Source organism: Gopherus evgoodei, chromosome 11, assembly GCF_007399415.2.
Source record: "Gopherus evgoodei ecotype Sinaloan lineage chromosome 11, rGopEvg1_v1.p, whole genome shotgun sequence".
NCBI classification, from domain to species: Eukaryota; Metazoa; Chordata; order Testudines; family Testudinidae; genus Gopherus; species Gopherus evgoodei.
In genome coordinates, this window is record NC_044332.1 from 47,030,307 (window position 1) to 47,056,776 (window position 26,470).

A 26,470-nucleotide genomic window follows, 5' to 3' on the forward strand; every position below is an offset into this window, starting at 1 on the left:
TTGCCATTGGCTTTGTAATTAAATGATCATTTACAAAGAAGAAAATATTGCAAGAAAAAAAAAGAGCCTGTTTTCAAATATGCCATTTACAATCAAACTTGAAAAGCAGCTGAGGGAAAGGAAAATAATAAGTATAAGGTTCCCTGGCTCCAACCCTATCCAGAAAAATATATAGTTCAGGAACAAATATGTTGTGTGTGTGTGTGTGTGTGTGTGTGTGTGTGTGTGTGTGTGTGTGTGTGTGTGTGTGTGTGTGTGTGTGTGTGTGTGTGTGTGTGTGTGTGTGAAACAAGCCCTTTCAAGAATAAAACATTTTGCATTAGGTGCTGTAGAATGGTGGCTTGCTTTCTTTTATGTCAAGGAAATGTTTATACAAGTCCAATAGTAACACAGTACATAGCTGACATTAAAGGAAAGGGTAAAATAGACCTTTAGCAACTAACTGGGATGTTAACAACATTCTCTTTCCCTGTCAGTATAGCCTGAGCAGCTGGAAGAGTATTTTAGGGAAAATGAAGCTTATAGATTCTTTTTAGACAAGGCAGCTTTGGTTTTGCCATCTGGTAGAATTTAGGTCAAATTCATTGTTGTCATCTGACGTGTTTAGACAATGTCAGTCATACTTCTCTGTTAGTATGTAAACAAACTTTTTAAAGCAGTGCACAATGATGCACATTCTTGCTTTAATATGTACTATGTCAAATGGCCGACACTATCATGGTGGGTCCCACGCTTTTCCTTGGTGTGATGGGTCAGGGCGTTGCCCCTTGCCCCTATTCTTGGGCGTTGACGGCTCTGCTATTGCCTTGTTGTGGAAGAGAAGGGAAGCGGGGAAGGGACCCAGGTCAGCCCTCTACTCTGGGTCCCAGCCCCTTCAGCTTCATGGGCTTCTTTCCCTCATTCTCCTTGGGCACGGTTTCTCTCAGTCCTCTGTGCCTGGGGAGGACCCCTGCTCTGCTTGGGCAGGGATTTGCTTCCCCTGGTACTCTGATCCTCCAATAACAGTATTCTTGCAAACTACAGTCAGCTCTCCTTCCCTCCTCCTCAGGGAGGAGAGGTCGGCCCAGCCCCGCAGGCAACCCCTGCCACGCTGGAGCAGCCCCTCTCCCTGCTGGAGGGAGGGCAGGCAGCAGGGTCATGGCAGGGCTCAGGCGAGACCTCACCTCCAAGGCGCAGCAGCGCCTCCCCAGGTGACCTCTCCAGCCAGCTTCCTTCTGGGGCCTTAATTGGCTTCAGCTGCTCTAATTAGCCTGTAATAATCTCTCCTCAGTCCACAGGGAATAAGGCCTTAATCATCCTGGGGCTTATATACCTCCTATCTATCACTCTCCTGCTGCCCTCTGGCCCTGCTGCATCACAGTACTAATAAAGATTATATAATAATCTAGCAAAAGATTTCTAAAAATATTAATGATAGAAAATCTACATTAACCTTTGTTCAGCAAAGTACTGTATGTGCCTTATTTAAACAATACAATCATAGCTGGAGCAATATAATTTATTCATATGACTAGAGCAGAAAAGGTAACATTCATGTTCATGGATTTATCACTTACTGACACCGTTAGGTTTCCCCAAGGTATGTCCGATGCAGAGATATTGTGGTCATTCCAATATTGCAAGGTCTTATTGCTAGGATTATGTGGCTCCACACAACTACATCTGAAAAGATAAAGACATATTTTTTCGTATTTACTTACGAAATCCAAAATCTTTATTACGCTTATGGCATTAGTATATTAAAAATGGTGCTCTACTTTTTAATATAATTTTAGTTCAATTTAATTCAGTGAATTCTTGTTATGTAGCTGAATATAGATCAATAGTTATCAGTACTGCAGGAGCATATTTCACTGTGAAGTACATGGGCATATATAGTACATAACACATGTAACTGATTATACACAGTAACACAATTTTCTTTTTATTCTATTGATGTACTCCAGATTTCATTAAGAGTACTGACTTGCTATTGAGTATGTGCCAGTGCTATTAAGCCCATCTCTCTGAAGTTTCCTGCATGGAGATGACCTATTATTCATGGCTTTGTGCTCTAGAGTCATGCATTCCTCATACTCTAACCTCTCTCTTTTATAATTGTCCTGACAAACCCGCAGGACAAATGTCAGGGTTTTGCATTATCCCCAGGGCATGCCGCACTGCATCTGCCATTTTCCCCCTCCTCCACAGCTGCTCTTAAAGTTTCATTTCAAAGTTTGTATTTGAACACAGGAAATGCGGCAGAGGCAGCGTGGGAGGACAATGCTCCAAACAGGCAATTTAAAATCAAAATTAAGTCTTAAGCATCTGAAGCAGCTGTGGGAGTCCTCCTCAGCGGAGTCTTAAACAGTATGTACAGTACTTTGCAGATTCTGAAAGGAAAAAAATCTTTCCTTGCAGCATTCTTCAGTCAACATACTTAAAACCTACAGTACAAAACTAGCAATAACAGCTGCAAAAAATGCTGTGCCCCACTTAGTGTTAAACATTTCATGGGCAGCTGTGGCCTGGTATATTAAGCGTAGAGTGGGAGTCACTAGATCTATATTCAAATCTTGACTCCGCCACTGAACCACAGTAAGTATTTGGACAAGTCATTAACCTTCTCTGTGCTGGTTTCCTATCCATTAAATAGGGATAAGAATTTTTATCCAGGTTTAAAAAGTACTTTATGTTCTGCAGATGAAAACTGCAGCTCTCTATACTGCAAAGCACAAAGTAGATTTCCACTGAAGTACTATACACGTGACCCAGAGGTGAAAGTAAGCTGGTCTGGTCCAGTATGGCGTACCAGCAAGAGCCTGTACGTCGTGCTGGAACAGACTGGCTTCCCCAGGATAGTGATTTAAAGGACTTGGGGCTCCCATCAGCAGCCAGAGCCCTGGGCCCTTTAAATAGCCACCAGAGCCCGAGTCTGGGGTAGCGGCGGCAGCTGGGAGCCCCCGGGGCTCCATCGGTGATTTAAAGGGCCCAGAGCTCTGCTGCGGTAGCGGCAGCTGGAGCCCTGGGCCCTTTAAATCACCCCCTAGTCCCTGGGCTCCCAGCTGCATCTGCAGCTGGTAGCTCTGGGGGTGATGTAAAAGGCCTGGCACTCCCAGCCACTGCTACTGCAGCCAGAGCCCAGGGCCTTTTAAATCTTAATTTAAAGGACCAGGGGATTTAAAGGCTCTGCCTCTTCTGGTTAAGGCCTCGCCCCCTGCTCAGGACTCCGGAGTACTGGTAAGTCCTTTAAGTTACTTTCACCCCTGATGTGACCCCACACCTGCATTTAACATTTAGAGACATATTTTCTTTGTAGACCTCCTTGGTTTTACTTTAAATTAAATCATATTATTACAAATGAAACAAACAATGAAAAAAATAAAAACCCATGAACAAGGAACATAAAATAAGGCAACAGCATACAAAGAAACTTAGAAATGGATGCCCTGATCCAAAGTCACTTGAATTTTTCAACAGGCTTCAATGAGCTTTGTATCACACCCTGAATGCAGAGTAAATGTGTTCAGAACTTGGTTCAAAATATAATTGAACAAATAAATAGAACACATACATTAATACTGGATTAAAGTAGCATAATAAAGCTGATGCATGACAATGTATTAGCTACATTATTGCAAGGTAATACATGTTTTTTGTGTAATAATACACGTGTCTATTCCCAGTTACTATTTCCTGTGAACATAGTGAGGCAGAAGCTTCCTGCCCTGAAGTCCAGTACTGATCATACATTGGCCAGACAGTGCGATATGGCCCATTAGTTTTGTGATTACAGTAGCCAGGGTGATATAGGGTGCCTCCTTTGACAATAAAAATCAAACACCTGAAAATATTGGGTGTATTTTGTGGTTGGGTCAGTCACATTGTATAACACTATATAAATAGATCCCTTCTCACCAGCATTATCACCAAGTCCTTCCCAGGGAGACATGAAGCTCTAGTCTAGCATTTACTAAATTCCATAGACGTTTGTTAGAGGTAGGTAGACCATTTATCTGTAGGATATTTGTGTAAGCACAGTCCACACAGACCAAATCTTGAGCCTGCACCATTAAAGTCAATGTGAGTCTTGCCACTGATTTAAGTGGGAGCAGAATTAGATCCTTGGTGAGTGGATCAAACTCTTCTTTTCTACCAGATACACAGAATTAAAGCCAAAGTAGATGTTCACTCTTTCAAAGATATCAGTTTGTTGTGACTATCACTGTACAAATGCTGCTACAGGGGATACAGTAATTATAGCTTAAGGGAATGCCTCAGAAAATTCTGGCTTAATATTGAAGTAGCCCTTGGTGGTAAAAGATGAGATTTCCACTATGCCTCTTCAAATGATCTTACAGCTCTGGAGAAAATATACCCTCTTGGGAGCTATGCAGCCAGCAGATAGGTGTTTGTAGTGACACCAGAGAGCCTTTTCCAGACTATAATTCAGCAGGAATTTATTAGTGAAATTTATTAGTCAGCAGGAATACTGTGTTCAGGGACATTTTATTAACAGTCTGAGGTTTTAAATTTTAAAATCTTAAATTAAAATAAGTAAAGGGGATTACAGCAGCAATAACAAGTCCATTTCATTACTACTTTTTTTCCTTGTAATAGTGACCTAAGCCTTCAGGACTGAAGTAAAATACATTGCAGTGTGTGCCAGTCATGTTTTTTTCTCTTCCTCAGAATATTGTCTGTGGCGTGATAAAATGGTGCACACGAAGTTGGAATAAGTAATAACTCACTGTCTCTATTGCAGGTTCAAAGATTCATAACAGAATGCTATAAAGATAAAGGTTTATGGCTGCCAACTACTCAGCACCTTAGACACACTGTCTGACCTGAAGAAGAGTTGCTTTGTTCAAATCAAAGAGCAATGTGCTATGAACACTTCTACAAATATGTTTATAAAGTAAAGTAATGTAGTATAGTTTTAAACACCATATTTGCCAAATAATATTCTTTACTGCCCTTTGTGAAAAGAGTAATAAGTCAGCACCTCAGCCGCCATTTTGGTTATGCTAATAGATACAGGATGATTTGCTAGGAAGAAATTGTTATTTTCACTGACAAAAATACAAAAGGGAAGGCCTGCCAGTATTAATGGTAGTGAATCCTTAAGTGTCATTATTGACAAAAATCAGATGGTGAAACCTTAGCATCTCTATTGGCAGAACCAATCTAGTGACAAAATAGCTGCTTCTTGCATCCTTGGCCTTTGGTCAATGCTTTAACTAAATGCAAAGGGTTCTCACATTTCTCTTTTATTGGACAAACTTCAGATATTACCTTGCCTCACCCACCTTGTCTCTTTAATGATATGGCTACAGCTACACTACATATATGACGAGACACGTTTAAAGTATCAGAGTAAGGAAATGACAAGGCATCTGGTTTCTTGGGATTGTGGAAGGAAAGATAAATGCTGAGCTACCAAGAAGTCAGTCAGGAAAACAGAAATCTACAAATAGAAAAACAGTTCTTCATTTTGTTATCATTTCCAATAATTCAAAAAGATAACCCTTTGTTAACTGAGACTCTGGCTCTTTCTAGAATGAGTCCACGTACTGTCAGCAGCTCCATGGTCTGCAATCATGGCCAATAAAGGGTTAATGTTCATAAAAGAAGTTCTACTATGTGGGAGGCATTTTTTACACTGACACTTCATCTAAAAGTTTTCACAAAGAAATGGTTCTGAGATGTGAGCTCAACCTCCTTCCAAGATGAGAAACATCTCTCTGTAAAAACAGATTTGATCTAATGGGAGTTTAGAAGTATGGTACTACATGTTCTGTATGGAGGATGTTCATTGTCACTAAACTCTGATTGTTAGAATGTACTGTATCCATGGCTCCAGAAATCAATATACACCACAGAACTAACCAAGGTCTTTGTAAAGTCTTCATAATCCTCAGAAATTATGTGGTTTAGACTGCATAACACCTGAAAACTGGGTGATTGAGGGGTAAGAGTGGACCACGCGGGAACCTCTCTAGGGTTTCCAGAATAGAGGAGGTGATAGTGAGCAGGGTGTCAGCAATCAGAAACTGAGAAGAGCACATGCCATACAAGAAAAAGAGACAGAAGCAGCAGCAGATGGGGAGAAGGGGAGGGTAGCACCTGGGAGATTAGTTGGATGGTAGGTAGGGTAGAGTTATGGCTGATGGGAGGCATAGGTGGAGGGAAAAGGGAAACAGTTGTCATGTTGAAGCTGGAGGAACTGGATGCTGAGGTTAGTGTAATTTTCAGAAAAAGAGGGAAATCATTGGAGGATTAGACAATTAGGAGGGGTTCAGTCACTCTATAGTAGGAAGGATCAGCAGGTGTTGCAAGGGACAGTGAATGAACATTTAAATTAAAAATCATTTAAAATAATTCATTAATTTAATTCAAACTCAGTTTTATATCCATGGTGCTAATGAAGAGCTCTCTAAATCAGAGGCTAAATTCTATTCTGACTTACATTCCCTGCAGTTCTACTGATTTCAATTGCCACAGGACTTTGCAAGATAAAAACTAGGAGAACTTGCCTCTAAATAAACTGTGTCTTTAATTTACACACTGAAACATCTAAAGCTGGCATGCATGCAGCACTGTATGTGCAAAACTAGTCTTCATGATATGCTGTACAGGCACTGATTTCTATGCTCTTTATAGGACATGCCAGATTGACATGAACTTGCCTTCTTAAATAAATCAAAGAGTGGGATTTTCTACTCCTAATTCTTAAGTACATGTCAATACCAAGACAGATTGTAATATGCATACTACTATGCCAAGAAATCACTTTGAAATTATTCAATGTAATCTGTTAATAATTGAGTAACTTCTGGTGGAGAATTATTTGGTTAAGAAACAACATGAACTCATCATTTTTGGAAAAAAAAACAATAAAGAAAGACAAAGTGTCTATGGTTATGTCTACAAAGCACAAAAGCCTGGGCTGACTCAGGTTTAGGCCCAAGCCCTCCTTCCATCCACACACAGATCAGTCTGGTTCAGGCCAGGAACCCCACTGGACTCTGGCCCATGGACCATGCTGCGGGGTGGGTGAGAGCCTGAGTCCTGCTGTGATGTGGGTCAAAGCCTTGGCATTTTGCAGTGTGGATGCAACTCAAATCCAAGTCACCAGCCTTGGGTCTGAAGAACCAGTCAACGCTATCCCTGTGCTTCTCTGCCTGGCCATCCCATAATTTCCCACACTTGCTTCCCAGGAAACAGAAGGAACCTTGTGGTTCAAATACCGCTGCTCAGCATTTAACTCTTCATTTCTATGCTCAACTGGAAACAGTCAACCCTCACACATACACTGCTACCTCGATTTAAAGCCACCCAATATAACACGAATTCGGATATAACGTGGTAAAACAGTGCTCCGGGGCAGGGCTGTGCACTCCAGTGGATCAAAGCAAGTTCAATATAACATGGTTTCACCTATAACACGGTAAGATTTTTTGGCTCCCGAGGACAGTGTTATATGAGGTAGAGGTGTATTAATACGGCCAACACAAAGAAGTCCTGCACCAAGCACATTGCTACCTGATCAGAGGAACACAGCTGGATTCTGGTTAACCTTGGGCATGAGTTGAGCAAGACATTCAATTTGATCAAGAACAGAAAAAAACAGCTATGTCTACAAAGCTATATCTGAGGGGCTACCACCATTGGGGATTGACTGGAGAGCAGAATAATACACAAGAGCAGATTGAGTGTCTGAAGACAGAGTACCACCAAGTCAAAGCTTCTAACAGTACCTCTGGGAATTCCCCATTTTTCTGTCCTTTTTATGAGGAATTTGACTGGGTACTGTAGTGAGCACTGAGCCCACCATTTTGCATCACCATCGGCTGAGCAGGGTTGGCACCCTTATAACCCCCAGTCACAAGCACTACTGGAGGACAGCCCGCTGTTGAATGAGGGCAAGAGGTGACCCTGGTGCTGAGGCTGGTAACTGAAGAGGTTACGCTGCCATTGCCTTGGCAGCACATCCTACAGTCATACTCAGAGGAGCTGTATGGGGATGGCCCTGGGGAGCAGCCGACTGCAGGAGTGGTATCAGAGCAAGTGCTGGAGCCAGAGTCTGGTAAGTTTCTGCTACCATGTTTGTTGTTATTAATATATGAACAGAAGGGATTTTTGGTTAGTGGCCCTATTAAGTTATTAAAACAAGGGATATGATGATATAAACCCATAGTAGCTGAAATTGTGATGGTTGTGAGGCCTGGGTTTCTAATGCAAGGTGGACACTCCTGGAGGCTTGGAGATATCAAGTCTCCAGGTGCAGATCCCACAGGCTTACTATGCTGTGTAGATATACCCTAAGGTCCCAAGAACCCAGAAATATCAACCAAAGAAGTAATTTGTGTCCCATATTTGAAGATAAGATAAGCAGCAGTTTAAGATACTTAAGAATACTGGATCATTGTTTTTAAAGCAGCACTCCTTGCACCTAAGATGCCTATTTTGTTCTGCTCTTCAACTCCTGTTAGCATTTTAAACTCACACAATTGAGGGAGAAGTAGGACAAGCACTACATTTTTAACAAAGAAACCTATCCTGACATTCAGTGTCCTCATTTAAAACGTTGTTTTCCCACATACCAGTGCTCCAGATAGGAGTCACGAGAAGAAACATTTGATAGACGTGAAGAAAATCGGAGAAAGCAGCAGGAGGAGGAGTGGGGAGAAATGAGAAGGGATTGCCATGCCAACTTATAAACACCAAGGACAATACAAGTACAAAAAGGTCACAGGAATAAGAAACAGGCCAAAAAGTATGTGCACACCGCATAAACAGATTACATGTTTATGTGACCTACAGAGTTGCCATTTTAATTTCTTCAAGGCAATACTTCTGAAAAAAATATTCATACTGCAGCACACCAGTATAATGAAGAACATTTTAAAGGTACAATTTACATTTGTCCTTTGAGTGAACTGTTGTGACTATTAATATTTTTCATTATTTCTGAATCCCTGCTTTAAAGATGTTACAATCTAAGGCCCCAATCCTGCATCCACATATGTCCCCACTGAAGTCACTAGGGTGGCTGTGAGTGCATTGATCCTGCCGCATGTAGCTCATTGCAAGATCAGGACCAAAATCCAAATATGATGCAACAAGTGAGGTTAGTAAACAAAAAGCATAGGGAGAAAAACAGGACAAGAGGTACATTACTTAGACCATGTGGTTACTCAATAACAGATGGTTCAGTTCTTTGAGGCTGTTGTCTTTTGTTAAATTTTAATTCACTTCTTAAAAGTAGATTGGCAGAAGTGACACTTCAGGAATGATTTTAGAATGACTTACAATATTGTTACATCCAAATACTTGTGTCTACTTGCTAGAAACTGATTGTCCTAATTACTCCTATTACTGACTTCTGCAGTTTATTACAGGAGAGGCTGGTAGTGACTCCTATATTTAAGTTGCCTAACACTTTCCGTTAAAGATTCTTGCAAAGTTTTCTTTGAGATTCTGCCAGATCTCCATTGTTTGCAGCAGAACTTTGATACTTGGAATCTGCTCTGGTTACAGAAATGCATTTTCTTTCTCCCGTGAAATTCCATTCAGATTTGGCTGAGATAAAGTGTTAAAGTCATCATTTCCTTTCTCTTAGTTCTTTTCCTCAGAAAAATTTTGGCAGCTTGCCAAAAATCAGTGACCATTCTGAGGCCAAGTTCATGCCACCATCAAAGAAAGAGAACAGAAACATACACACAGTACACTAGAAACACCTGGAAGGGCCCTGAAGCAGTTGAGAGAGGGAGGGAAGAAGAGAAAAAAACTGAGTCAAGCTCCCCCACCCCACAACCAGAAGCTTCCAGACTCAGCACATGGACACAGTGCCAACCTTTCTCATAGACTCAGACTTTAAAGCCAGAAGGGACCATCATGATCATCTAGTCTGACCTCCTGCATGTTTCAGGCCACAGAACCTCACCCACTCACTCCTGAAATAGACCCCTAACCTCTGGCTGAGTTACTGAAGTCCTCAAATCATGATTTAAAGGCTTGAAGTTACAGAGAATCCACAATTTACACTGGTTTAAACTTACAAGTAACCATTGTCCCATGATGCAGAAGGCAGCAAAAAAATCCCTGGATCTCTGCCAATCTAACCGGGTGGAAAACTCCTTCCTGACCCCCAAAATGATGATCAGTTGGACCCTGAGCTTTTAGGCAAGACCCAACAGCCAGACACCTGGAAAAGAATTCTCTGTAGTAACTCAGAGCCCTCCCCATTTAGTGTCCCATCTCCAGCCATTGGAGATATTTGCTACTAGCAGTCACAGATCAGCTACATGCCATTGTAGGCAGTTTCAACATACCACCTCCTGCATAACTTATCAAACTCAGTCTTGAAGCCAGCTAGGTTTTTTTGCCCCCACTGCTCTCCTTGGAAGGCTGTTCCAGAACTTCTCCACCACCATAGGCAGGGAATGTTGGAAATTTAACAATAAAACTTGAGTTTTCCAGCTTAGCTTTGCAGATTCAGCTAGAGTCTTCACTGGAGCTGGAGGTGTAATTTCCATCTTGGGTAGACATACATGCACTAGCTATGATGGAGCTAGCACACTAAAAATAGCAGTGTAGCTGCAGCTGCACAAATGCCAGGATGGGTCAGCTGAGCATATATTTATGATTTCAGACAGGATTGTACTTGGGGACCCTAGTCCATCCCACTGCCCATGCAGTTGAAGCTACACTGATGTTTTTAGTGCATTAGCTCAATCAGAGCTAGCATGAGGATAGCTACCCAAGATGGAAATTACACTTCCAGCTCCAGAGTTGACATGCCCTAGATAAGTTTTGGATAAGCTTCCAAATAGAAATGAATCTCTCATCCTTTTGAAGTTCGGCCACTGCTAATTACAGAAGAACAGCCAAGGCTTTGCTAACAATTAAAAACTTATTTCGAAAATCCTTCAAGAGGAAAAAGTAAATGGAATATAGAGCTAATTAAAGCGGCTAACAACATTGGAGACAATAGTTAGTTTCTGTAACGGGGTCCATATAAGACAGGCCACGATCCTGGTATTGATTTTAACTAAGAATGGAGGAACACGGTCAGACGCTGGTGAAAAAGCTCCCTTTTCCTTCTAAAAGTTTTTTTTGGAGGGAGGAGGGGGTTATTACGGGCAATTTATTCCCCATTTCACCACTAGAGCGAGTCCCTTAACAGACCTGATAAATGCCCGAGGTCCAGACATGGTGAAGTGGACAGATGCCGCAGAGAAACCATTCATGGATCTACAGACAGCCCTCTGCAGTAACCCTGTGTGTATAGAATTCATTTTACAGACAGATGCATCTAAAGTAGGATTGGGAGCTGCCCTATCGCAGATGGTCAGAGACGAAGAACACCCAATCTTCTACCTTGACAGGGAAGGAGTTTTTTTGTTTATTTGTTTATTTGCTTAGCTGGAGAGCAAGGATATTTTTAGCTGGAAGGCTTCCCCGGGAAAAGGGAAATAGGTAGTGCTGCATCTGACTCAAGAGAAGCAAGTCTCAAACACACCCCTCCTCAAATCCTGCGATGTTTGCATGGCTCATTTCCTCGTTCTCTGCCAGAGTGAGTGACAAAGTGCAAAGAGACATTCCAGTCTACCTCCCATTTTCATTGACTCATTTATCAAAAAATTCCTTTCAGCTAATATTTCTTTTACTTATAGTATACACTGCAGAGTCCAAATAAGTTGAATGTTTAAGAAAACCATTTAATCCACTTTGAAGTTGTACAAGCATAAAAAGTTGTACATGCTACTTTGCTTAAAAAGACAAGTGCATAAGAAAAGATAAGTAAGTTAATTACAAGTTTTTAAACCATATCTGCTATAGATGTATCAGTAAACCTCACCATGTGTCTTTGAGACGTTTGAAGAAATTTGGTTCACACCTGACTGAAAATGAAATACCTGACATGCAGCTGTCATTTTCAGGTGATTACAACTTTTTCCACTTGTAAACCAATGTTAAATGCAGAGAAACAAATTCCTCCCCGTGTTTGGGGAGGAAAGAGTAGTGCAGTTGGAGTTATGCAGAGTCAACAGTCAGAAGAAAGTGTTGTGTGTCACAGAGATGGGTAATTAAAATTACTGGGTCTTTGCACTCCCAACTAAAGGAATGGTATGTGTAATGAACTATGATCTTAAGTAGGGCTCCATGTCTGTCACGGATTCTGTGACTTTCCTCGACCTCTGTGACTTCTGCAGCAGCCAGTGTGGCTGACCCCAGGGCCACCAAAGCAGCTGGCCCTAGGGACAGCCACACTGGCCACTGCTGGAGCAGCTCCGCAGCCAGCCATTTGGGCAGCCCTGCAGCCAGCTGACTGGGGACCCACCCGAGCAGCGGTCCTGGGGAAAGAGGAGCTGCCACAGCTTGGCAGCACCTGGCAGCAGTCCTGGGGGTGGCTGGAACAGCAGTGGGGGGGCCGCCATAGGAGCCGCTGCTCAGTGGCCCCCAGCAGCTGGTGCTGCTGGCCCAGGGCTCCCCCAGAGCAGTGGGCCCCCTGGATGCCCCCAGAACAGCATCGCCCCCCTAGGGGAACGCCCAAGCAACAGTCCCCTCGGGACCCCCTAGAGCAGCATACCCCCCAACTAAGATTTAGTCAGGGGTATTTATAGTGCAAGTCATGGACAGGTCACAGGCCATGAATTTTTGTTTATTGCCCATGACCTGTGACCGTGACCCTGGGTGATTGGCACCTGGGTCTGAGCACCCAGTTAGCCAAGCCTGGGTGAGAGCAACCAAAGTGCAAAGCCCTACCAAAGTTACTGTGTCCTTATTGGTGCTGCAGTCACCTGTGTGTGTCACTAGGACTTCTAGGGGTACATCCCATGGTTCTTTGTGTAGCAGCAAACTAAGTCACTTTACAATTCTTTGTAAACTTGTCTGACCTTCTGGGCACACAGGGGAAATAGTGGTCAGGCACTGGAGAACTATCAGCATCAAATGATTTAGCTTGTGTCCAATCCAAAGTGGGTGGATTGCCAGCCTGAGTAAAACCAGCACTTGATACCCAGGTTGAGAGCATCACTAAATTTGGGTGAGAGGTTTTTGTATGTAGAAAGGAGGGGAATTAAGGGCAACACTCGGCAAGATCCCAGGCTAACTGTGCAGTAAAGACATACCCTTAGAAGGGAAATCAAACAATTCCAACATTCCCTCACCTAGAAGTGAGGAAGAGCTATTGGACCAGTGATTACAACTCATTGACACTAAATGGATCTGCCCCAAAATGGAGCAGCCATCAAGGGGCATTCTCCTAGACAGGTCCAGGTGGATGGTCCGGCTGACTGGGGAAAAAATTCAGGCTTGGTCTACACTTCAAAGTTATACTGGCATAAGTATGTGGGACAGTAGATAACCCGGATTTTCCTAGTGCTCTAGTAAATAGTGTGCTTTAAAGCACGTCCTTGCCCCACCAGACCTGTGAGAACGTCAGTTTATGGAAGTGATTTGTGTATGAGAATAAGTGAACTGTGTATGAGATCAGTGGAATGAAACTGCATCAAAAGTCAGAAGAAGGATTTAGCTGCAGGTATTGGTATGTGGATCAGGTAGTAGTAGGAACATCCAATGAAGACTTGAGACAGAAAAGTAATGAATGTAGCTGTTTTAGAGAATACATACATACATGAGGGATTAGGAAAAGCAAAGTCATAGCTGATGAAGTAGTAATAGAGTTATAGACAGAAAAAGAAGAGTGTAATTATTTGTTCAAGGGTATAATCCTTGGCACAGCAAGCGCACTCCTCGATGTCACAGCATGTCCTGAAGCAGTGGCAGTATGATGCAAATTGTCGATATGGATATTGACATCCCCAGTAACAGTAAGGATAAAGGAAAAAGGACAGATGTGGATCCAAGTCCTGAAAATAGAATTGTTCAACCTAAGTAAACTATAAACTTCCAACTATGTCAGGCTGGAGGGTAGGAGGTCGGGGAAAGGTCTGTTTTCAAGAGAAGATCTGAGGATCTGAAGGGCAGAGAATTTGAATGAGATTTGGAGAGTATGGCAGTTAAACTGTGAAGTGTCACAGAGCTTTCCCATTGCCTGGTAGAGAGGAGTATTCAGTGGTCCTACTAATATGGCATCTGCATTGAGTCAGCCAATGGGTTTGACATTAATGGGGCTAGCTGGCATAAATAATCCTAGGGCATGCACACAGGTGGAAGATATGGGTATAAATACCAGTTAGGCCTACACAAAGTGAGACACAATGTAAAAATGCAAATAAATGTACTTTTTCATAACTGAAAGAAATTTGTGATTAACTAAGAAAAGAAGCCCAGAAAGATGAAAATGAGAAAAAATAAGTATTGAACATATGACATCAGACATTTGATCTTGATAGTTATGTAATGTCAGTACAGCATCACCTGAAAGAATGAAGTGATGTTCAGATATTTGGAAAACATCTGAAAGACACAAGCCTTTTGGGGAGTTGTGTTTAGAAATTCTGACACTGTTTGGCTAATGTTATAGGACAGGAAGTCCCAAAGCTAGAGTTTGAGGGGATGATGACAATTCAGTTGGCAGTCTTCTTCCTGCTGTCAGTGCCCTGCAAGTTCTATACGCATTGTAAAGCAGCTAAAAAAAGCATATAGATATTCATCAAGGGTGCACAGTTAATAAACAGTTCCCCCTCACAAATACATCGGGTGTTCTAAGGACTGTATGTAATTATAATTCACAATTTTAATTTTAAAATATCACCATTACCAGTTGAGTTATGTTGATGTTGTCCCTTAAAATATAGAGATATCTACTAATGCAGCTCTACTGTACATAGGAAGGCTGTTAATTGTATTTCCACAATAACTTGAATAATAGTGTGTGATTAAGGTAAACCCAAGAAATATTTTTAATGTCTGCTTGCTGTCTGGAGCCTTCATGTAATATTTCAACTTTTCATGAACAGAAATATTATGAGAACACCAAAGCTCTTTTCCTTTTGACCCCCAAAAGCCCAGAAATATTGAGCCTTTTAACCCTCTTGGCCCCCCGACACTTATACTCGAAAAACACAAATTATGCTCTATACAGATCCTTAAGGTGAAATCCTGACCCCATTGAAGTCAGTGTCAAAACTCCTATGGACTTCAGTGGGGCCAGGATTTCATCCCTGGTGCATATATATAGTCTGAATGTGAATCTGGAGAAAAGCCAGTAAACACATGTCTATTCTTTAGGTTAAAGTACCACAGAGGAAGAGTACTTGCACAATATGATGAGAGAGTATATACACACATCAAATCATAACTTATTAGTAAGGCTACAAGTTGGTCACAGAGATCACAGATTCTTTGATTTTACATGAGCTCTGCAACTTCAGCCCCAGGCAGTGGGGCTCCAGCTGTCAGCCCCAAGCGGTGGGGGTCACACTTCAGTCCTGGGCCACAGGTCTGTGTGTATGTGTATGTGTGCTCAGCTCCAGACTCTCTATCTATATTTTCAGAGAAAAAAACACATAAAAATGTGTTCCAATGCTTCTTGGTCTTGTTTTTTTTTCCAACTCAAAATGCAAATGCCAGGTTTGACTGAGTCACTGTTATTCTCTCTTGGAACAGAACGTGGTGGCCTCACCTTAGTGTTGCTGTTTCTCTCCCGACGCAGAAAGTTCATCTGAGTTCAACAAAACCATTAAAAAAATATACTTCTGGAGAGGCTCTCCTGCCTGAGAATGCTTTTTGATATGTTTCACTTGCTGAGGAGACTGGCCATCATCAGCCCCAGGATGCGACTAGATTCTGTCCTTTTTCATTAGACTATTTTTGTTCTCATATAACATAAATGAATCCATAAGCTCTTATTTTTTAGTAACTGTCCTTGCTAGCTTACTTCACTTCTTTACTCTCTGAATCTCTTCGTCCACATGCACCTTTCAGAACGCAACAATAAAGTAAAGATTCTTCAGCTGAGAGAGCCATTTCAAAAAACTCATTATTAAACGTCACAAGGAAGAATCAGTAACCAAGACCTGATATTGAGAGGTTCTGAACACCTGCACTCTCATTGATTTCATTTCTCAGGATCAGACCCTTAGTGCCGTAGTCCAGAGATCATATTCTGCCCTCCCTTAAACGGCAACTATACCCCCGTAAGGAAAGGCAAAATTAGATATGTAAAAATGACAACAGAGAAATACAATATAAAAGTGTTATTTTAAAATTTATTTTAATAAACTATAAAGTGCTTGCAAAGAAAATTATAGAGCACTAATACTACACTACTGTAATGAACCATTCAGTAAAAATCTGAAAAGTAAAGCTGTGCAAAACTAGGGCATAGTGCCTTTCATCTCAAAGCACTTTGTATAATTACACATAGGAATCATTTCACTCACTACTGAAATGCAACTGCTTTTGCTCTGGAATGCATCAGCACAATAGTTCAGGACTGAGATGTGAAGATGACTGTGTCCATTTAAAATGACAAGGAGAATGTAGGATGTAGGGCAGGGAGACCTGTCTATGTTAGGTGCAGAATTGTACTACATTCATGTTAAAACTAATATTTTGCAGTTCTATAACATTTCACATCCAAATATCTCAAATTACGTTACCAAAATAGTAATCAAATTTATTAACACTAATTAAGTCTCACAATATCTGTTTTACAGCTTTTATAGGTAGATAAAATGAGGCATATAAGAGGTGAAATGATTTGCTTAAGGAAACAAATGTCTGTGACAGAACTAGGAATAGAACCCAGACGCCTTGGCTCCCATTCCTGTACTTTAACCACACTGCACTAGACAACTCTAATCCTTCCAATCCAAACTGTTATTAAGTCCATGAGAAGGTACCTGGAGCTACTCTGGCAAGAAACTTAAAAATATTTTAAATGAAAACAAACTTCACTGAATGAGAGTCAAGGGGATCACTGGGGAACAACTTCTGTTGGTGAAAAAGACAAGCAATAAAAGTTGGTCCAGTACAATACATTACTTCACCCACCTTGTCTCTCTAGTATCCTGGGACCAACACGGCTACAACATTGCAAACATCTTCACTGAATGTAATTTCCCAGAAAAAATCACAGTTTAAATTGCAATAACATTTTATTTGAAATACTTTTATAAACTAAATTATGTCCTATAAAATAATGCACTTCATATCTGACAGTAACTAATAACAGTCTCATTATTAATGCTAGAGCTAGTGGGAAATTTTCTGATGAAACATTTTTCCGTTGGAAAACATTGATTTGCCAAAATCAAATCATTCCGCTGAACTGTGTCAATTTAAATGAAATTCTGACAGTAACCAGGCAGGTTTCTGATGGAATCTTGACTGATACTTTAGGATTTCCCTACTCCCAAACCCTCCCATCATCAGTTTGGGAGTTTTCCTCTCCTGTTACAACTGGGCCTATAAATGTGCTCTAACTGTGAGCTCAGCTGTGAGAAGGGAGTGAAAGTTCACGGAATATTGCAATAGCCTACAACAATAAATGTTGGGGAAAAAAAGGTGCGAAAGTGAGACAAAGACTGAACTGGTCCAAAAAAGGGTGTGTGGGGTAGGGGCAACTCTACTGATATAACTCAAGGACTGTGAAAAGGTCATGCTTGGTAAGCAAGAAAAGTGTGGAACCAGAAATCAGTGAACCAAAATTGATGTCTCAGAAATTAGGCTCATTTGGTGGACAAAATAACGAGGGAGTGGGCTATTTTGCCTATCACTTCCTTTTGGGGTTCTTGAAAAAGATACTTTGGGGGAAAAACACAGGTGAACAGATGGTTACCAGCGACACTGGCTGGCTGAAAGATGGGGAGGGAGCAAGTTTCACTATCATGGCTGCCACATCCATCATCTCCTGGGACCCCAGACCTTCTTCATCTTAATCCTGAGAGATGTGCTGACCAGACTGGGCCAGAGAGAGGGACCAAGAGAACTTTGCCACCTCCAATTCTATCATCTCCATCTGAATCCAAAACACCACCTGGGATATGAGGCTTTGTCACTCACCCCCAGTGTGTCCTTTTCCTTCCACCTTACTACTTCTCTCTCCTATCCCTCTCCTTTCTCCTTCTGTCTAATAAAAGTCTATCTTAGCCAGCCAAGACGCTGTATTTTGTAACACTGCTGTAAGTCTGTGACCATAAAGGCAGCTAAATGCAATGACCTAAACAGCTCAACATTGGTACAAGTTTGCCAGGTCTTGGGGTGGCTGATAAGAACACATGCTGTGCCTGTGTTTCTCCAGCAGCAAGGTTGAGAATGAGTGTCAACACCAGAGACAGAAGCTACATTTTCTCTTTGCTGTTCTCTCTCTCCCAATCTGTGTATGATTGTCTTGTTTTGCCTTCCTAGGAAATGGGACAGTATACCTCAGTGTACCAATGGCAGAATCCTACCCCAGGTAAATCAATATCCCCCTTTTAAAAAATATCCTTACAATGATGAGAGGAGGAAAACAGAATTCAAGAAAACAATCATTATAAGCCAAAATGTATTATAAAAGAAGGGTCCCACCCCATCCAGTTCTGATGAAGGCAAAAAATCTCACTGAAATCAACTGTAGTTCTGCCTGTATCATAGTAGTAGTGCAGTCAAGTGTCAACTGAGTTTACCCACTTCTCATTTAGGGAATGGGAGTTTAGTTTAGGTAAGTTTATCCACTTTTTTTTAAAACCATTACATCACTGCAGCCTCCGCACAGCAGAATCAGGCACTAACAGGTGTTATTTCCCACCCAGTACATGCACTTAGCTCCCATTATGATCATATGGACCAAAAGGAGGAATGACCCCTACAGGACATACAGCAATTATAATTTTGAAAAACACTGGATTGATTCTATCACATCTATAGGTTGCTATATGTCAAGCAATGTGTCTCAAGCATAAAAGTGCTTTTCCTTCTGTGCACCATTCGTATTCTTCACAGGGAATATATAACTTATGAAAAACGACACCACGGTTAACAAACGAAATCTTACTTACGAGTATTGAGTCAGCAGTTCCAAATCATTATGCATGTTGATTGGATACGTCTCACCGAGATGAAATAGCTTCTCTAAGGCCTCATAAATGAAAATGATGCAGATAAGTGAAGCAAATGCTTCTTCAGTAAACCGGGTAATGTAACAGACTAGGGAGCTTGCATCAGTTGCAACAAGGATGATGCATAGAGTTGCAGTCCATAGTCCAATGCTAGCTCTCAAAGAAAGGTATGATAACCCATATTCTCTAATAAAAAAACGAAAAATTACAGAGTCAAAACATTAATTTGTAGGCACAGAAGAGGAAATACTACAAAAATGCACTCTGTGCAGGTATGTGCATTTTTTCTATCCTCTCTTGACCTGCCAAACGCAAAAATCATCTCTAGAAAGACTGAATCCAAGGAGGCTGTCCATCTGCAAAAAGTAAAGAATATAGCCAGCTCTAATGCCCAATACAACACTAAAGTACACTGTAGAACTCTATTTGGGAATAGAGGTGTGAGCAGAACTTGCTACTTTGTGAATGCTATTGTGTATTAATGTCCATCTTGAAGCCACCATTGGCCCTGGACATAATACTGTCCTGACAGTCAAGTACTATGTTGGTTAGCTCACCAAGGAGGGAATCTGCATAGTATGAATGCAGTTTTCACCTTTATAAATAAAGAACTAGAGATATTCCACGTAGATATAGTCATATTATTCATTTACCCCCTTTTTAATAGTATTGAACACCACAAGTTATAAAATAGGCCATGGATTTCAATTATATTTTGCAGTGGCCAGATCCCTTTCTACTGAAAAACTCAATCAAAATGTAATTAATGCTCCCAGTTAATTCAAGAATTCTTTTTTCCTGTCTCACTGTTTAATTCAAAAACAAACTAGGTGCATTAAAGATTTCCCAATTACAATTTTTTTTTAATAAAAAAGAGAAAGTTGTGAAGAAATGTGAAGGCCCTTTTAATTCAGAATTTCTTTTCTTTCATGAAATGAAGTCAGATGTTTTCAAGCCAGATTCTCATCTGGTCTGAGTGTGCTACCAAAGGGGACAATGAAAGGCAGTTGTGTATGAGAATACACCCTCAAAGGCGTGGATTACACTTTGGATGCACTCTAATCCTGAGTGGGCAGCAGAAGTGATAGATCCCTACATCTGCCTGTTTTCTTCAACTTCAAAAGTGCAAGACAATAAGTTGTTGTGATCAGCAAGACAGTGGTTACAATAGTCTCAAAGTCTTGCCTCATTCACATAGACCCTCACTGTCCATCCACAAACTAGAGCAAAACCCTTTGTGCTGGCTGTACATAATAATACACGGAGCAAGCTAGGGCCACATATATCTTGGTCCCAGCTAATCTGCACAAAGAGCTGGGAGGTCTTTTCCCATCATGGAGATGAGATGGAATGACCTTCGAGAATGGACAGGGCCTCCCACTCTGCCCTGCTCATCAGGAGGATCAGGAGGTTTTGCTCTGCCATTAAGCCTTCCTGTCTCAGAAGTCCCAATTGTAAAAATGAGGCAGACTGAATAGATGGGACTCATGGCAAGAAGTGTGTAGGACGAGTAGCTATCTGCCCACATTAGGCCCTGGATCTCAGGAACCCACCACGACTGGCTGACAATGTAGGCACAATTTTCACTCATTTTGTGGCAGAGCGATCTTACTTACAGTGTGTTAGCATATAAGTGCAGGTTTGGGTTACATTTTATTTAGTTCTTTTTCAAGAGACGGGGGGCAGGGGAAAAGGTTATATCACATTTATTCCATGGATTAGGAGATCCAGTACCTCTCAGCTTCACACTGCTGACTATGTTGTTATGAATGATAAAATGCCAAAAAGCCATGAAGTGTGTCTTATTTTATAGGGTAGTTCCCATTCATCAGATTTAAATTTAATCATTTTGATCCAGAATACAATCTAATACCAATCTGAGTTTGGATTCCTTTCAGAACAGTTTTAAAGTGAAAAATTAAAACCACCTTTTATCATTAAGAGTCCCCTTTGTTTTGGTCACCGGATATCTTCCAGTGTTCCTCTAAAAGTCTGAGCAATGTTTCCCAAAATCCTGACTTCTCATTTTATGCCAGGAGGAGTAGATACCTCTTATGGACTAACATGGGATTGTGCCCTTTGTTATATTTCTAATTTTATATAGATTCTCATCAGTTAAAATGTAGTTCATGAAGTCACACAGCAAAAGGGCAACCAAATTTAAATTATACATAAGCAAATTTTCAGCATGCTGCCAGGGGATTTATAATGATGATTTAGCCACATACACACCTGTACATCAAAAATATCCTCTGAAAGTTTATTTAAATAAAATTACTTCACTTACTTGCAAAATTTAAATAATATCTTTTCAAACACCAGCACTGGCCCTGTGCTGCCTAGTATAGTAAGAGGCTGTCCACCAAAGAGAGAGTAGGCTATTCCAGTCATGGATGCTCCAAACAAAGATTCGATTGCACTCTACATGTGAAAAAAAAAAAAAGATTGAACTTTTCTATCAGAGTCCCAGTACTGTGGGTAACAATGCAGTTTCAGACTAGAACATTTTCAAGGCGACATATGTAATATTAAGAAAATTCTAACCCCAAACCTAAAAGGGCAAATATGTTTTAAAAGTTCAGATTAAAGTAAAACACATACTATACGACCTTCAGTTGCTTCTCCCAGCAGACCTCCAAACGTGATGACAGGAGACATACAAGCACAGTAGAGAAATAAAAATGATGCTAGACACTGCAGACTGAAAGCATCCCTGAAGTCACTCCAGAAGAAGGGAACTTTTCTTTTGATATCTAAAATCAATCCCCCAAAAAACCTAAGAAAAGGGGAAAAAATAAAGATAGAAAGAAAGAGTTCTGTTTTCTTTCACCACTGGGATGAATTATGAGACTTGTACATGGGAAATCTAAGGTAATTGAGTCTCGCGCCCCCAAGCTCAGTGCCTCACAATCTTTACAGTATTTGTTCTCCTAAAACTGATGTGAAGTGGGGCAGCGCTATTATCCTCATTTCACAGAGAGGAACAAGAGACACCAAGTGACTTGCCAAGAGTCACACAGGAAGCAGGAACTTGCGCCCAGGTCTCCCACGTCCCAGAGCTAGTGCCCTAAACCAATGAACTATCCTTCCTCTTTTTCATCGGACACCTGCTACTGCCTTAGAATACTTCTCTAGCATCTTTACTCATGTTGAGTACTACTTTGATCCATGAGTAGTCCACTGAGATTGATGGAACTACTCACAGAGATATGTAGTACTTAGCATACGCTGGCTATTTGCAATTTAAAATCTGTTCTCAAAAGAAGCTTTCTAGTGAGTTCTTTCCCTCTGTAAGGAGTTTTGTACAGTACTAGGAAGCAGCAGACTACATTTTCATAAATGGTGTAAGAGTCACACAGTCTCTGGGCCAAATAGTGTCTAGTCACGTTTCATAAATAACTCATTCAGTTCCCTGCTAAGTTTCTGTGGTGATGAAGAGGCATCGGTACACACACTCTTCAAGACAACCCAGAAAGCAGCCCTGAGGAAGACGGAACCCAGAGCAAACAACAAAAGAAAGTTCTCAAATAGCATTGGCTCATACATAAACCTAGTTCCTGATCTTATGTCATTGTGTTCTTTAAATCAAATGATAGTTCACACATGGGGAAAACCTGAGTAATTCCATTAACTTGAATACAGTTATACTGATTTACACCAGCTGACGGGCTGGTCTAAAGTCTTTTCCTTTACAGAAAGGGACTTTTTATATAAATGAAGCTTTCAGTCTTCTCTTTTCCCACTCTTTACTGTTGATCCCACAGGATTTTGTTCTCAGTGCTCTCTGCTTCTCTCTCTATCATCTCCCTCCTTGGGCTAATTCAAATGGTCCCCTGGCTTTAATTATTATCTCTTGGTCAATGTCTTCCAAATCAACTTCCAACCCTTCCACTCCTATTCAAGTCTTGCATCTTCAAATGCCTCTCAGACATTTGTGTCTGTCTGTGCTACTGTCATCTCAGACTCAACACAGCGAACACTCTCCTTTTTCCTTCCAAACCTTCGTATCCCTTCTCTTCTCCAACACAGATGAGAACAGCACTGTCATTCCACACGATCCAGTTTCTCACTAGAGCCTGTTGTTTTTTCCTCTACATTTCTAAAATATAGTCGCTTTCATTCCTACTGCAAAAGCATTTTTCAATGCCTTGATCATCTCTCACTTGATCACTGCAACCTCATCCTTTTTGCGCCTGACTTTTTATGTGAGGTGTATGCACATTAACCCACTAAGGACAGACGTGTGTATTTAAAACAAACTAATTTCCACACTTTTTTAACAGTCATCAAAGTTACAAAGTCCCACATATTTTTAAAAGTTGCTAGAGTGTTATGCACATAATACTTTATTATTTGCATAAGAACATAAGAATGGCCATATGGGGTCAGACCAAAGGTCCACCTAGCCCAGTATCCTGTCTTCTGACAGTGGCCAATGCCAGGTGCCCCGAAGAAAATGAATAGAACAGGTAATCATCAGCTGATCCATTGCCTATCGCTCATTCCCAGCTTCTGGCAAACAAAGGCTAGGAACACAATCACTACCATGCCTACATTGCACTTTTGTATAGTATTACACAAGAACATACACAAATGGATATCATATTGTACATTTGCTTGCACAAATGCCCTATTTCCTGGCACAAAACTTATATGATCTTGATCCTTGCTATTTAAAAATCTGGCCTCGAGTGTACTATTTGTTGGAATTGAATGTAGGATATAATCTTCTCAGGATAAGGACTGTGTTTTCTTTTGTGGTTTGTACTTCACCAAGTACATTCAATAAATAAATATATTAAACTTATGAGCTAGATCCTTTCATACAATCCATCTGCTTTGCTCCATTCAGGCAGTACAAAAATGCTAACGCTGGTTTAACAACAAACCTGTGGCTTTCCCTTGCATAGAAGGAATTCTTGAGTGGTATCATTGGCATGATGGTGCCTCTATGATGTCCCTTTCCCCTTAGCTCCTGATGTAGTGGGTGTAGCTGTGTTAAAGGGACATGGCAGATGTGTCACTACACTTTGACAAGCCTACCTATCATAATGGACCTTTGAGCTATAAACAGCCAGGTATGATTTAGAGCAGTCCTGAGGCTGTTCTAAGTTTGACTGGAGTGGAGGGACTATCTTCTGGCCAATCCTAAGGTTGGGGTGGTGGCACAAGTATGTCTTAAAAGAATGCAGAGAAAAGGACATATAGTGCATGACATATAGGACAAAACAATATACAGTAGAACATCAGAGTTATGAACACCTCAAGAATGGAGGTTGTTCGTATCTCTGAAATGTTCATGACTCTGAACAAATATTATGGTTGTTCTTTCAAAAGTTTACAACTGAACATTGACTTCATATACGTTTAACACGGGACAGTATTGTATTTGCTTTTTATTTATTTTTTTTTGTGATCTCTGCTGCTGCCTGACTGCATACTTCCATTTCCTAATGAGACGTGTGATTGACTGGTCAGTTCATAACTCTGAGGTTCTACTGTCTGACAATATGGCACCCAGTGAGTCCAATAAAAGCTTGTGTGTTTAAAAATATTATATTAGAAAAGAATTCCACTGAAGTGTATACTTTAGGTCCTCAGACACGTGCACACACAACAATAATTCATGTCAACTGGAGCTGAATATTTTGGCCTAGTGTGTTTAAACAAAAGCCAGGGCTGCACAACTCTGCCTCTAAACATGCTCAACTAGAAAATAGTCTAAGTTTTCATCACAAATGAGAGCAGATTTCTTCCACACTATACAGAACAAGCAGCATTAATCATGATTTCCAGTGGCTTGACCATCACATATTATTGAGAAAGGATCTTACATTAAATAAAGAGAGTAGAAAATATATTTCACAGATAACTAATAGTGCAAATTAGCAGTTAAGTGCCTGTTTCTCCACTCATTTAGAGATACATAAATTAGGAATAATTCCACTACAGTGAACTCAGTGACATGCTATATCAGTATAGTTGAGAGAGAATAAGGCCATTAGACTTCTTTTCGGAAGTATATTGCTTAAAGAAATTATCACATTTAATCAAATTTTCCACTAACTTTCCAGTCCGCTGCAATTCTGGTCCACTGTGTCCTCCCAGTGGTACCGGGTCCCCGTGAGCTGCTGTTCCATTTGGCACTCCTGGGACCTTGCGTTTCTCCTAGAAGAAAGAAAAGACATTTTCTATTGAGTTTCACCCAAAAATTCAGTTTTAGCAAAGGACACAAGCAAGCATGTGGCACGGTCAGGTATTTTTCCTGTACAGTATTCTTTTCAGTTTCTATGCAGAAGTGAAAGGGATGTGCATTTACAGAATTATATGTGTGTGTGTCCATTCTGTGGGGTGTTGTCATTTGAATGAAGCTGTGCTGTCTCCAAGAGAAGCAACTTGCAAACAGTAGAATGTAGTAGCACCACTTCTAAGCTTCCAAAGCAACCCTCTCTCCGCAGGAGTAGAGATGGCGGTAGAGCCAGAAGTGAGATGGTTTCAGCCAGCAGAGCTCTCTGTGGTAGCCATGCTAACGGTTCTCTCCAGTGGCAAGCTGTTTCTTTTCAGGAGGAAGGCACAGCAAAGTCCAGGTGTGGGCATGGGCTAGAAGCTGGACCCATGTCCCAGATAGGGTGTTATTGACACCAGGAAGACATACAGGCTATTGAATAGGCTAGTTTACCCTGGCTCCATCTTGACCACCACCTGCAGCAAATAACAAGTCAGTTGGGATATCACCTCTGTCCCACAGCAGGAAGGGATCAAAGGAACTGCTGCTATTAACAAGAGAGGGACAAAAGGGTCAGTCAGGGCTGGAGGACAATCCCTTGCTCCACAGCTATGCAGGTCCCCTGTGACTATTCCACTGTTTTTTAATGTAAACAAATAGAGACCACCCCCCACATATATATTCCTGACTCCCTCTCTCCCCTTTTTCGCTAAGGCCTGCAGTAAGTCCCCGGCATAGGTACAGAAGAGATTGGGTTACTTGGGTGTAGAAGGGGCTGAGGACTTTATTTACTTTATGTCTCTATCTCCCTGCTAGCAGAGAAGCACCCACCTCCTATGAACCAAGTATGACTCATCTCAGCCCCTTCTCCATACCAGAATTGCTTAGCTCAGTGCGCAGTGAATCTACCTGTCCTTAAGGCTCTGTCCTGTAGACTTGTCCCACTGTGGCTAGAAGTTGAACCCTTACGTGTTGCAATAATTGTAAATCAATCTCAATGGTTTCCCAAACTTTGTCATGGTGTTGCACCCATAAGGTGTAGAAGAATCATATATATGAAAATACCATAAAGGGTTCCTTTGTTGTAAAAAATATATATAAACAAAATTGGGTCCAAGGAAATTGTGCCAAAAAAAAATTTTAAATCAACAACAGACCAGGGTGTTTTGTATCTATTCTCTCTTTCTAGGTCATTATATTTCCACTTAAAACTAGCAACTCAGCAAAAACAGACCCATATCTTGAA

The 26,470-nt window shown here is 41.1% G+C and overlaps 1 protein-coding gene across 4 annotated transcripts in view; it reads right to left on the minus strand.

The window, feature by feature from the left end:
• The window catches only part of SLC4A10 (solute carrier family 4 member 10), a 247,848-nt gene that overhangs the window by 25,105 nt on the left and 196,273 nt on the right, over window positions 1-26,470 (minus strand). For all 4 annotated transcript variants that reach the window (XM_030580419.1, XM_030580417.1, XM_030580416.1 and 1 more), the window contains exons 11-15: window positions 25,066-25,166; window positions 21,600-21,774; window positions 21,286-21,419; window positions 18,939-19,184; window positions 1,557-1,662 (exon numbers count right to left, since the gene is read on the minus strand). In XM_030580419.1, the coding sequence (XP_030436279.1) occupies window positions 1,557-1,662; window positions 18,939-19,184; window positions 21,286-21,419; window positions 21,600-21,774; window positions 25,066-25,166 (762 nt within the window). The remainder of the gene's footprint in view (window positions 1-1,556; window positions 1,663-18,938; window positions 19,185-21,285; window positions 21,420-21,599; window positions 21,775-25,065; window positions 25,167-26,470) is intronic.